Below are 14303 nucleotides of genomic sequence, written 5' to 3'. Positions count from 1 at the left end.
CTAACAAGCTAGAAAATGTTAACTTCAAAGAGACCCTTCCTAAGAAGCTACCAGTAAACATTCTAAAACCTTTTATATTCCAAATATTTGTAGGGATTACATATGGGGAAGGGTGCATCTTAACAGCTCAGAAATCTTATTCCAGGATTTATTTACACTTGTAATGAGGGCCTTGATAGGATTTTTTAAAAACAAATCTAGTGAACTACGATATTAAATCTAGCAATGTATGAGAAAGAATAGCATAACTCAGCCTTGCCTTCAGCTGTTGGAACTCTGAAACATTTACAACTAAAAGCCAGGACTCGAAAAGACTATGAATTTTATTTATTAATATTTCTATTTCATCTACCTCTAAGATCAATCTGAAGCAATTATTGTTTTCTAAAATAAAACATAAGGAATATTAGAAATCAAGTTTCTCATTGAAGGCTTAAATTCACATACATTTGTCCAAATTCATATACATATATTGATATTGTTAACTAGGACAAAGAACATAGTAATCTGTTTGCCAAGTTGTACTTCTGAGTCAGTGCAAAACTACAACGATACCTGATTAAAGGCAGAGACCTCAATAGCAGTTTAGTGTTTAATATTTCACATTATCATGACTTGCAAAAGTGGGCAGATAGACGGTTATGAAAAATTACTTCTCACTGCAACTAAATGATATTTCTTAAGATCATTTAATTTAGAAAACTACTTTTTCTTAGCCGTGCAAAACCCTAACTCATAGCACTGATTATTTTATTAACTTAGAATTATCACCTATTTAAGCAATTACTATCTTAAGTGACTCATGGTAGCTAAAAAGAGAAGGTAAAAATTAGACAAGAAGCAACATTTATTAAGAGCCATATAAGGTGATAGGCTAACAATTCTATCATGACAGAGATAATACCTGGTGTTATTTCCATTTGATAAGTAAGAAAACAAAAGCTCAGAAAGGAACTTGCCTTATAATTTAGCTAATAAGATATTAAATAGGGATTTGTAACTATGCCTGTTAGATCTCAAAACTATGTATTTAAGTTTATATTAGTTGACCAAGCAATTATTCCAGAATGCCTTCACAACTGAAGTAAAGTGGCTATTCTTTGGAATAAAAATGTCCTTATTCATCATTTTGGGAAACATTTTACTAGATCTTTCTGAGTATTTTAATGTTCCTCAGTCTCTGCTGCGTCATGTTTTCTCTGATACTCTGGCAGATTAAGTAAATATTAATGAGGCTTTTATTTCACATCTGAAGGCTAACTAGAAACAACTAATATTTCTTACAGTATGTGTAAAAAATTACTGATTTAAAAATATAGAAAAAAAAAAACCTTGATTTTTATCAGAGCTGATATAGCAGCTGAAATGTAGCAGTTTTCAGTTTAGATTATAAACCCAGTAATAAAACACTCAGAATTTGTATCTTATTAAAAGATTTCCGAGATAAAACTAAAGTTTGCTTCTTTAGTAGATTAATTGCTGTGAGATCATCACTTTAGTTACAAAAAAAAAGCTAAATGGAAGTTTTAACGTTTCTTTTTCAGCTGTACCACAGTGTAACTTATTCCCACAAGTAAAGCAACTCCAATTTCAAAAGTGGTTATTATCCACACCCTTTCTTTCAGTCTTACCATAAATTGCTGTTAGAAAAAAAACTGCAAATTGAAACATAAATTCATACTACACATTAAGATTTTAGATAATCTCAAATCTATTACTTAGTTACCACTTATAATCTTGATATTTGGTAAAACTTAGTACATAGCAATATGTTTTCACTTACAGAATAGTGATTACATGGAGTAGAAATAAACTGTACATGAACTGCTAAAATAAGGTAGATCAAGGGATTAAACTGTCAAACTTGGCACATTCACTGCATTTAAAAACCAAGAGAGTATTATTATTGTAAATTTGAGAAACGTTTATTTTACAACAAAACTAAACTGAGTAATTTTAGCTCAACAGCCTACAGAGAAGAAAACAGGTAGCTACATGCTTATAGGTACACATATGCATGAATATCCTTGTCATGATTCTAAACCTCAAATCCCTCGAACAGAGGATGTTACATTTTGATTTGAAAAAATATTTAAATTAAAATGTTTTACATGTACAATATAAATAAATATTTTCAGAACAAGAAATAATAAAGATTAATGAAAACAGCATACACCAAATGAAACTCTTTTTACTTCTGAGTCAAATTCTACAACATGGAAAAAGTCAGGGGCTTACATTTAGAGTTTTGCAGCAGCTCATTAAGTGCTTTTGAAATTCAGCAAAGCTGCAAATTCTGTCAATAAATAAATAAAATTATTATTTGTTAATAAGCTATGACATCCATGAGAAATGACAAAGCAAGCTAACTGCGTTTGGAAAGTGGACTCATTGTTTTTGGCATCATCACGAAAACTCTGTGACTGAACGACACATCATTTCCAGTGTCACCAATAAGGCCTCAGTGTGCACTCCGGGGCACACTTTTACATTCTCAGGCAGTTCCTTAAGAATATTTGGGAGCGTCTGCAATGTCTTTATATTTCTAGCATAAAGATCCAGTAACCAGTCGGTGTGAGCACTGGTGGCTTCCTTATAATTCTTACAAGCTACAAGCAGCTCATTTAGATGAGTTAACCCTTTGAAAGCTAAAAGGAACTCCGAAGATAAATCAAAAATTGAACAAAAATTTAGCAACATCCTACTAAGTAAAAATGAACCAAATTCAAGTTGCTGGTGGTAAAAATGTTTCTCTGTTTGTGCATGAAAGTTCTCCACTGTATCTTCTATTTTTGTAATGGCAAATAGTTCCTCCTTGATTTGAGATGATAGCACATAATCCAAGGGCAATTCTCCCTTAGAGTTCCTCTGCTGTAAAAGCACCGGGCCTGGGAAAAAGAAAACATACAATGTTAAAAAATTTTTATTTTGGCAGCTTAACAGTTGTTTTCTCTATTTTTTCAAAGCATCCAGGTCTCTGTTTACAATCCAAATTTGTCCTAATTCATGTTGACAAAATTAACTGGCTATATGAACTGAATGCCTAATAAAGGTACATTAAAAAAACTCAGACTTTCCGGCAATGCCTAATTAGGTTTGCCTAAAAACAGAAGCCTTAGTTCAATAAACAATAGATTTAACTACAAATTTAAAAGAAGCATGTAAAACTTCATCAATTGTCATCTTCACCTAAAAATTTCAGTGTTCCCAGAAGATATTAACAAAATACATTCATCTTCAATTTTGTGTAAGAGTCTTAAAGGTATCGTAATTTTACCAAGAAAAAAAAGTATTGTCCCCTTCCATGGCTAATAGGTGACTGCATTAAAGACTACAAAACCTTGCATAGCCACAGATCACACTTTTCACTTATTCCTGCTTATGTTCAATTTTTAGTACAAAAACTGATTCACAAAAAACTAAATGTTAACTTCTCTGGGTCAAAATCAGATTTCATCTTTCGGTCCTAGCTAAACCTATCTATATCTACTTAGCAAGCACTCAAGAGTTTATCCCCTGGGTAGTAAAGGATAATATCGGAAGGGCAAAAGAAAAATGACTCCGTATTTGGTTACATAGCACTGAGTACTCTGTACCCCCCCTCTGTCAAGTCCTATAATTATTTATGCATTCTGCCATAAAAATGTTATAAGGGATAGAAAGGTTTTAGTACTAGAAGACATGATCAGAAGATCCTACATACAACAGAAGAATATGTTGTCAGAGAATAGATTAAAGCTGCCAAAATTCCTAATGATGAAACTGATGAAACACATGTAGTGGTCTAGATATAAAATGTATTTAATATAAAAGATCAGCAAATGAGAATATGTGATTGATTTCATGGAAAAAAGAGAATTCTATATCAAAATTAGGTAGGTCTCGTCATTATGTTTTATTTCAAAAAACTGCACCAAATGATTCCCTCTTAAAAAAAAAAATACAAGAAAATTATAGACCCAAGATGCCAAAAGTAAACAAAGGCTTTAGAGATGTAAGTAAACTCTTGAAATTACTTCTCTCAACACTGGGTAACTCATAATGAAGAGTTAATGTAGTTACTATAATGATGGTGTTAAACCATCTGACAGATCCAAAGTCAGAATATGACTACGGGAAAGGTAAGTGCAAGTGTGACTGTCAAAGGGCTGTAGTAAATTCACCTACAAGTAGATTTCCTCTCTTATGACAATAAACTCATACATTTACTATTCTTCACCAAGAGCCATGGAAAAATTCACTTTGGTCAGTATAATCCCATTCTCTTCCAAAGAGCTGGACTTAATACAATAATGGCTCTACCATCGCTTAGATCATTTGAAGCAAGGCCAAATACTGGCTTCGAATGTCACATACGTGATTGAGTAGAAAAATAAAGCACTTAGGAGACAGAACATTATAGTTTAGTAAACATGTAATAGTAAAAAAAAGTGGAAGAACTGAAACACATATTGATTATGAAATGGTGTCACTAAAACAGACACACTAAGGCCTTTAGGGGGCAGGAGAAGACTATAAATAACCAAATTGCTTAAGCTACCAAGCTATACAACCATTCACTTATGGGTATATATTGGGGGGGGGGGGGGGGAGGGAAGGGGGTGAAAGACACCTAAAGAAAACATGCTTTTTACTTTCATGCAAAATGAAACAGCTTTAATTAGAAAATAATTTTAAACTTAGCACAAATAAAAGTCACAGGAAATTTAACACAAATTTTTATTTCTGCATTACAAGCTAGTCATCACTTTTCCTTTGTTTCTCTTGTAAAACACAAATCAGTTATCTGTGAAATTTAACCTACAGTGTATACTATTCAGTTCAGATATAAGAAGAACTTCACTTAAGAGGGGGTTGGAGGTGCTATCTGAAATGCAGAAATCAAAAATTAGAAAAAGCAGATGAGTATTAAGCTCAAGTTATCTCCATCACAAAACCCCTGCACAACAGTTACATCATTTGAAAAAAAGCTTCCTACTGTAACTTAAGTGACTGCAAAATATGAATGAAGAAAAGATATTCTAGGTTATCTTTTTTTATAGTCTGTAAAGAAATGACTCATTAAAAAAAAGATTAAAAAAAAGATTAATCACGTTAGCAGCTACATACAAGAAATGAAACAAGAATGAAAAATCCAAGTAATCACAATGGAACATTTACATTCTTTTATTAATAAGCTTTCAGAAATGGCTGGTTCACAAAGATATTACACAATTTAAGTAAAAGGATTAATATTTAAAATCAACACATTCAATTGAAAATACACCCTCATATACAAACCTAATAGGCTTTATAATTAATAAAAATAAATAAATATGTATGGATTATGAAAATGCACCCCTATTAAATAAAAGGTGCTTATGTTCTAGGAGATTTTTTATCTTTTTCACTAATATGAAATAAAGGCATCTTTCCTTACAGATCTTAAACATAAAATGCTGTCTACCTTTAAGGGATTCATCAAAAAACTGGATAATTTATCAAAACCCGTTTAGCATAAATGCACTCACCCCCATGCTGTAGTAGCAGCTTGCCAATTTCTACATGTCCGTTTGACAGTGCATCATGCAAAGGAGTCACCCCGTCCACTTGAGTGAGCAGATCTACCTCTGGACAACGTTGCAAAATTTCCTGGACACACACTGTGTTGCCATAGTTACAGGCTTCATGCAAAGGCGTCCAGCCAGCATTGTCTAAATTAGAAATCAAGGCAAGTTTTAGAACAGCAAAAGTAGGACTTTTGGTAGTGAAGTACTGATATTCTGCTTCCTTTATCAGTGTGACTTTCTAGATGCTTCATATAGAAATAGCATGCTTTGATAAAAATGTCTAACACATAGTTATATTTCTAACTGTAAGAAAATAAAACAGTTTTAAAATATGGATTTTGAGATCTTATCAAAATATGGACAAAAAATGTTTCTGCACTATTAATCACTAATTTCTTGGTTTTGTAACTGGTAATATTTTAAAGATATGTTAGGTAAAGAAACTTAAATGATTTTTCTTAATGTTGACATAAAACCATTTAATACCACAAATATTAAGACACTGGATCAGACCACAAAAATGGAAAACTTACCTTTAACATTGATGTCTATTCCTGGCAAAGAGAGAAGAAGAATCAATTTCTCCACTTGGTTATTTATGCAAGCTCTATGGAGGGCTGTTTCTCCTGCCATAAAAAATTAATAGATTATTCCAGAGAAGACAAGATATAAACTAAAGAAAATAATCAAAGGGCATGAACTAGGAGATCTGGCCACATGCCAGAAAATTATTTATTGAGTTTTCCTTTTGACTGGTTTAAACATTTCTCGCATTAAGAAAAAGAAGGGGGAGGGATACCCACCAATCCATAGAGCTTCTGTTCTATCAGCAATTCAGCAATGAAATTCTACTGCAAAAGGTTTAATACAGGCATTGTCTCCCCCTAGTTCAAGGTTTAAAGCTTCAATCCCGCTATAAAAGCTCCAAATGATCAGAGAACACCAAAAATACTGGGTTTTGCAGCAATAAAAGTTTAGAGTGCAATTGCCCTCTCTTAAATTTATTCATGAACCTACGTTAAATGTATGGCTCTTTTTTATACAGCATTTATAGCTTAATTCAAATGAATGTTTCTGGCTAAGCACGAGTGCCTCTACACACTCAAGTATAATTCAGAACTTCAAATCCATTAACAGATGGTTTGCTGCTTCTCAATAGGCTGTCTGGCTTGGCTACAGCAGCACAGAGAAGGAGAAATGGGGGAATCTTAATATAAACACACACACACACACACACACACACACACACACACACACACGAAAGAAAAAATCCTAGTACCATTTAAAGCTGAAACAGAGTGACAAATGAAATGGTAAAGTTTTTTCTAGGAGGGATGCAATTAATGCCTGCTGGCTAAAAGTGTCCATATCCATCTCTGTTGTAACCAAGACTAGTAAGACGTAGTGATAATTTGATGTAACTTGAATTAAAAAAAACTTATAATAAGCGACTGCCTAGAAAACAAATCAAATGATCAAACTCTTTCTTGATATGATACTAAATAGCATATTTTTAGTATTCAATTTTATAGATTAACTCTGTAACTTCTACCAAAACATCTCTTTTACATGCACTGAAAAGCTTTTGAAGTTTTTTTTCTCTATTATTTCTCAGTTCTCTTCCTCCCTCCCAGTTCCCTCTGCTGTTCAGCTTAAAGTCATTCATATTCATTTTACTTTCTGACACAATAAACAAAGAAAAAGGACACTGTTTGTGCAGTTAATATTGGAGTTCTCCTTTAATACATTTTTCACATTTTGAGCTAAATGGGCAGCTATTTTAAATACATGAAATGCAATTATGAACTTTTATTCATGTTGAAGGATTAAAAGAGCTTCACTGTTACTGTTCACATTGGTGTCCTAATGAAAATTTGTGTATTAAAAGCACAATACAGCTCTGTATCAAGAGACTGCGCAATTTTCTTTGGCCAGGTACAGACTCTTGGAAGAGTCTTATATTTTAGTTAAGAGGTCACTAAGTGAAAGAGGTGCCGAAGTGAATTATTACAGCACTATTCTTGTAACTCCATCCTTTAGGTACTTAGGTTCCAGTATAGTCAGAACCAAAAGCCAAACACATTTCATAGTCTGGGCTCAATGCCTGGGAGAAAAGAGTCCATATGCTTAACACAGCTATGTAACATAGACTACTCCCCATTCTTTGTTCACAAAATGTCTAGGACTGAGAGAGATGAAGACTGAATTATACTTTCAAATCAAAAGAGTCTAATCCCAAGCTGCACAGGTTGAGGTGGAATAGAAAAGTAAGGCGGGCAAATTTGGAATGAGCTCAATATGAGTTAATATCTGGAGAGGCAGGGGGAAAAAAGAAAGGGAGGAATATTCTATTATACTGAGTATTAAACAATCACTTTCTTTGCATAAATGACAGTTCAAAAAAATAATATGCTAAGAAGGTATTTTCTGGACCTAGTCAGGTTCAAGTATTCATCAGGGCCAGTGTGTAAAACTTGCAAATACTGACTACAACCATGAGAAGTTCCTAGCATAAATTAGATACTTGGAATACCTTTTAGATTAGTTTTGTGAAAATTCATCTTTGTAACTAAAGAGGGGCAATTCTCCTTGGAACATGATAATTCTCCTTCTGACTTCTTTTTCAATCTTTTTAACGATGAGGAACATTTAGCAAGGTTCAGCTCTCTGAAAATAAAGAAAAAAAAAAAAATGAAAGCTGGTTTTTCACCAAGGTATGGCAGTGTACATTACATACTGAGTACTTTCAAAAATCCAGCCCCCTGTTCATTTAACCCCCCCACCCTTATTCATTCACGTTTTTACTCCTTATTTTTTTCAATATTTATTTCACATGTACAGAAATAAGTTTTCATGCATTAATTCTTATTTTAATAACGTGGTACCCCCAACTGCCCACTGAAAAATTTATGAATGTGGACTGTCACGTAGAGGAGGAGACCAAGTGAACTACATTTGGCAGAGAGAAAAAAAGCCAAGCGCTAAGATCCAAATGCAGGCCCTTGTTCCCCATTCTTATTTTCATATTCTGATCCTATTCTTTCTAAAAACATTTTAAGGTTTTCTCAATTTTATACAGTAAACTTTTAGAAGAGGTATCTCACTTGGGGAAAGCTACTGTTAACAATTCAGAGTATCCTACATGACTATAGATTCTGAAATCCTATCTTTATCATATTATATATACAAATAGTAATTTAAATCACAGGCAAAAATGGTGTAAAAGAATTTGAAAAACAGTTTTATTTCTTTTGGGAAGCACTTGCTCTTAATATAAAACATATACCCTGCATTAAAGAAAGTAATAATGTTGATCATATGTATTTATTTATACATCTCAAACTGAGTTTTGTGCCACTCAGTATAATTCAGACAACATCACAGGTAAGTATTAAGTTTAAGACTTAATGTGTCCAAAAAAGGGCTGTACTTTAAAAAAAAAAAAAAAAAAAAGGTTGATACATGACCATCACTTACGGTAATTCTGGCAGCCCTTCCACTTGTTTCTGTTTCGCACCATTCAGCATTAACAAGGCTCTCTGAGATTCAAGGCAAGGCCGCTGTCCCATTTTCTTTGATATCTGTATCTTTCCAGCCCCATGCACACCAGCCTTCCCCAAAGCTGGCAAATAGGAATATACCTGTTGCAAAATAATATTATAATGCTTTCTCAACTACAAAGACCTAGAAAAGCATTAAAAAGAAATTATCTGATTCATTTCACCATTAGATTATTTATATTTTCTTGTTTTAATCACTATGGTTGCTACCGTTTCTCATTTGAACATGCCAAGATATTAAGAAAGCCGCTAGTTCCATGTCATTAATATGACATACGTAAAAAGAAAAACATCTTCTTGAAAGTAACTATTTTTTCAAATTCACTTTTGATGCTCATTTAGCAAAGTTCTTCTGATTAGCCTAATGTTCAACTTGTTATAGTTCATTTGCATATTTTAAATATTTATGGTTTATGTACAACCAGTATTTTGTCATTTCCACTTTGGTAATGCCTTCCTTCGACATGAAACAAGTCTGGAATAAGTAGAATAAGAAGAGCAAAAGTCACTGAAGACAAGGATTGCTGCAAAACAGTATTTGCCCAATTTGATCAATAAACAAGCATGTTTCTCTCATTTGTTGAAGAAACCGAAGACAGTAGATCTTAAAGACAGACAAGATAAAACTGGAAAACCTTGAATCAAACGCAGCTTATGTATGTGTATGTGTGTGTGTGTGTGTGTGTATACACACACACACACACACACACACACACACACACACACACATATATGATAAAGAGGAATAACTTGTGGCATCAATGACACCTTTTGCTTTTTAAGTATCATTAAATATTACATAAAATTTTTTTGGATCTACATCTTTCCGAAATTATTATTTTATGTGCTATGGCAAGGAAACAAAGATTTTTGTATTATTTTTCTGTTATCAATCCTTAATTACTCTCAAATACGTAATTAAAATTTCTATTCACTAATCACTTCATTTTCAAGGTAGAAAATGCCCACTCTTACACAGAATTGAAAGGTTATATAGATTTATATAAATTTGTAAGATTTAGAGTTAATAAGCTCTGCCCAATTATTAGAAATAGCAAAAACATTTTAAAGTTGAATTTATGAAGTCATCTTTTGGCAATTAGAAGAACTAGAACAGACTGGTGCTTACCATTTTTTGGAGAGAGAGTGGCTCAGAAGAAATGCTGATGGAACTCTGTGAACACAACTTTTTAAAGACTGCCTCTGCAACAAACATTTGAAGCCAGGAGGAGGAAAAGGAACAAATGAAAATCTCTAATTCCTGTGAAGAAAAGTCTGTACAAAGCAAGAGCAATAAAAATAGTTACTGCTACACCCTATAAAACTTCTTTCTACAGAGTATTTCTGCATGGGTGTCATTCATTGAAATGATGACTCCTACACCAGTAAGATTCATCCATATGATTTTAAAGCACAAAAAACAGACGATACTCCTAAGATGATACTTGTCTTTCAAGAAATTAGAAATTTTATTTTTTTTATGGTGCATGTTCTCACATTTGAAACAATCATTAATTTTTATTATTTTAAATAAAAGTTTTGAAATTAGATACACACACACATGAACAGAGAGATGATATATGAATTGATAGGTATAGGATTTATCACTATATTTTCCAACTAATGTAAAGATATCTTCACACAATAGGGTTGTCTTTGGTGAACCAGTACTTGGTTTTTTAATGGACACATATATTATTTAATTTGAGATGACAGGAAGAAAGAAATTAGGTCCTTTCCCCTGACAACATCCATGAATCCTATAACTGCAGAGGAGGAGTAAATGTAAAGGAAAGGAAAATGTAAGACAAGAGAATATATGAGGACATCCTTAGAAGTCTGTACCCATCTACTATATAGGAAATAGGGGAGGGGGCTATAATTTTAAATGACAAAACCAAAATGAAACACCAAGAGCCTCAAATCTTTTCTTCCAAAAACCTCAAGTTTTCCAATAACATGGAAATGCATAAATATACACAAGAACTGAAAGTAATAAAGGACTATTTGCCACATAAAATAATCTATTCGATATTATGAATTCTCCATTGATACTTTCTGTATAAGTAACAGAATGGAATATAAAGAATAAACAAGACCAATCAACAAGATGCTAAAAGAGCTAAAATTAAAACAGGACAAAAAAGTTGTGATATTATACAATATGGCAGATTCACTCCTGTAGGGGAGAAAACTTTTTTTCTTTACCCTTCTAAGTTCTTTTGGCGGGTCTATTAATTAAATTGACATAAGAAAGATTAACATAGGGAAAACAAATTTAATTCCTTTCATATGGGAGCCTCATATACATGAGAGGTTCAAAGGTAATTAAGGTTTACATGCCATCCTAGTTAAGGAGAATGGAGGTGGGGTCACAGGGAAGGAAGACAATTTACAGAAGATGGGAAAAGCAAATGTTTGGTAAACAAATATTTGACATGCTATACAGAGACAGTGGGACACAGAGAGGAATCTGAACAAATAGGCTTTGCTAAACTTGCCCTAGCTCACCACACCTAGCTTGTACTCTTTATAGTTACCTCTGCTGATATTTCTCTTTCAGGACCAAACCCTCTATCCATTTTGAGAGAGAGAGCACACGTGTGGGAGGGGCAGAAAGAGGGGGGAAGAGAGAGAACCTCAAACAGGTTCCATACTGTCAATGTGAAGTCCTATGCAGGGCTCGAACCCATGAATGCAAGATCATGACCTGAGCTGAAATCAAGAGCCAGATAATTAACGAACTGAGACACCTAGGCGCCCCTCGAGTCTTTTGATACTTGATTATCTTTAGTGCAAAATAATCCACCTGCCAAAGTGACACATTCTCGGGTGGCATTTTTTTCTCCCCTTCAGTCCAGCCTTTGAAACTTCCCAAGAAGTTTAGCATTCTAGAAGCTGAGTTGATAGATTGCTCCATCTCACTGAACCAGTCTCTTAGCCCTGAGAACTGGTCAGTTCAATGAAAAGAGTTGTGTCTCATTTCAGGAGGTAGTAATACAGGTGTGCTCCCAAAGTTAGGCCTACATTGTACAATCTGGAATTTACTAAGGTTATTTTTATGGAAGCAAAAGTTAATGGCTGGGACAGACTATAATCTAAATCTCTAAGTTGTGAAGGCAGCCAGTCAAGATTTCTAGATGTCTGGCTCAAAACACCTTCAGACTGAACAAGTGCAGGCAGTGGCAATCTGACAGATTTTCCTCGTTTGCAGTGTGAATGTCTCTGGTGAGTTTTCTGAGTGGCCACACAGCATTAGGTATGAAGACCATCCATGCAGGAGCTGCTGTGGTAATTTCTATAAAGTTTCTATCAAGCTATCCAGCTTTTGCTTGCACAGCTTCAGGAAAAGGGATATTTCAGTTCTCAACAATTCCAAGTCAGAAAGGTGGGGAAAAAAAACTTAGAAATGCCAGTTTGGAGATTTATAGCCAAATACTGGAGGGAACTAGAAGAATTCAGCATCTAGTCCAGTTTACAGGTATAAAACAGGACCTCAAAGGCAATTAACAGAAACAGGATCTGATATCCATAAAAGTGTATTATGGAAACAATTTTTCTTTCTACAGTCACCCTCATTTTATCAAATATAACCACAATGAGACAAATTCATTTGCAAATGAAGTCTAGTAAACGTGGCTGATTATTTACCTAAGTGCAGCAAGAATAGATATTGACCATACAGGCTCTTTTAAATCTGCTGGAACTTTTCATAAGGAATCTCAGATTGACCTTTTATTTTTTATGATTTTTAAAAAGTTAATTTTCTTTTCTTTTTTTTAGTAATCTTAACACCCAATATGAGGCTTGAACTCATGACCCCAAGATCAAGAGTTCATGTTCCTTTGATTGAGCCAGCCAGGCATGACTCTGATTGAACTTTCAAAAGACTCTTGAGGCTAGGAAGCCAAGCAAAGTTCCTGCTATAAGACTTTGCCTGCTATACCTATAGACGTGGATAAATTCCTCTTTTCTTGAGGTCTCCAAAATATCCCAAGGTTTCTGAGCCTGCTAGGAAGTGACCTTGTTTACCTGGTAAGGCTGCTGGGAATCCTGAAAGCAAGGTACCAGGCTGTTTTTCCAAAGGGATTTAATGGCTCCATGAAGTCCGCTTTAGTTCCTTAAAGCTGTCTGGTCATAATGCGATTCTATGCACATTCTCAAATATGACATTCCAGCCAAAACTTTGGCAACATAACCAATGTATCCAATTGTGTCTTGTTACAAGGAGAACCGATTCTTACTGAACTTATGCAAATAACTGTACTGCCATGAAAATAAGAATACTAAGAAGTTTCTGAGTTCCAGAGAGATCAGGTAGGGAGAAAAGGTTAAGGTTTTGTCTTTGCTTACAAAGGTATACTTTACCAGTTTGTTATAAAGTTTCCTTAAAAGTGGAAAAACATAACATTAAAAAAAGTAATGTTTCAAACAAAAAGTTATAAAAATTATAGTCATCCTCATTAGTCCATTCAGTCCCATAAAATTAATGCTTATTGATCAGGATCTTATGTTTGCAGTTTTAGGAAATGATGTTTCCCCATCAGAGTTCTGCAAATCCTTACCCAATTAAATGGTATGATCTTAAAATTATGAGAAACAATATACTACAGTATTTGTCAGAGTTCTTTCCATGAATCTGAGGATGAAACATATTCACAATGCAACAGAGCAGAACAGTAACTCTTTGTAAATAACAAACTTAAAAATGGCCCTGGTTATTTGGTTATCTCTCTGGCACACATCTTAAGGTAAAGACTAGAATGGGGCACCGGGGTGGCTCAGTCAGTTGGGTGTCTGACTTTGGCTCAGGTCATGATCTCATGGTCATGGGTTTGTGCCCCACATCAAGGCTCTGTGCTGACAGCTCGGAGCCTGAAGCCTGCTTCAGATTTGTGTCTACCTCTCTCTCTCTCTGCCCCTCCCCCGCTCGTGCGCGCGCTCTCTCTCTCAAAAATAAATGAATGTTAAAAAAGTAAAAAAAAAAAAAAAAACGAAGACTAGAATTACAAGTGACAACATTATACCAGCACATATCACATTTCTGGGAATTTTATATTATTTTTGGAACACTTACATACAACTATAGAAAAACAACATAAAGAAGGCTTAAGTATTACTTCTTATTTGACAGTGTTTCCCATGTGACTTATCAAATAAACCTAATTTGTTCAGGAATGCACATGTGACAAGG

General features: G+C 34.1%; 1 protein-coding gene across 3 annotated transcripts in view; it reads right to left on the bottom strand.

Moving 5' to 3' along the window:
• Positions 1–351: 351 nt before the first annotated feature.
• SLF1 (SMC5-SMC6 complex localization factor 1) overlaps positions 352–14303 on the bottom strand; it is an 82974-nt gene continuing 69022 nt past the window's right edge. For all 3 annotated transcript variants that reach the window (XM_042943424.1, XM_042943437.1, XM_042943428.1), the window contains 6 exons: positions 10239–10384; positions 9027–9190; positions 8083–8216; positions 6083–6175; positions 5511–5693; positions 352–2888 (listed from right to left, as the gene is read on the bottom strand). In XM_042943424.1, coding sequence (XP_042799358.1) covers positions 2407–2888; positions 5511–5693; positions 6083–6175; positions 8083–8216; positions 9027–9190; positions 10239–10384 — 1202 coding nt within the window. In that variant the 3' untranslated portion in view covers positions 352–2406. The remainder of the gene's footprint in view (positions 2889–5510; positions 5694–6082; positions 6176–8082; positions 8217–9026; positions 9191–10238; positions 10385–14303) is intronic.

This window comes from Panthera leo, chromosome A1 (genome assembly GCF_018350215.1).
Source record: "Panthera leo isolate Ple1 chromosome A1, P.leo_Ple1_pat1.1, whole genome shotgun sequence".
NCBI classification, from domain to species: Eukaryota; Metazoa; Chordata; class Mammalia; order Carnivora; family Felidae; genus Panthera; species Panthera leo.
The sequence above is the reverse complement of the archived record's forward strand: the minus strand, read 5'-3'. Positions and strand labels throughout refer to the sequence as shown.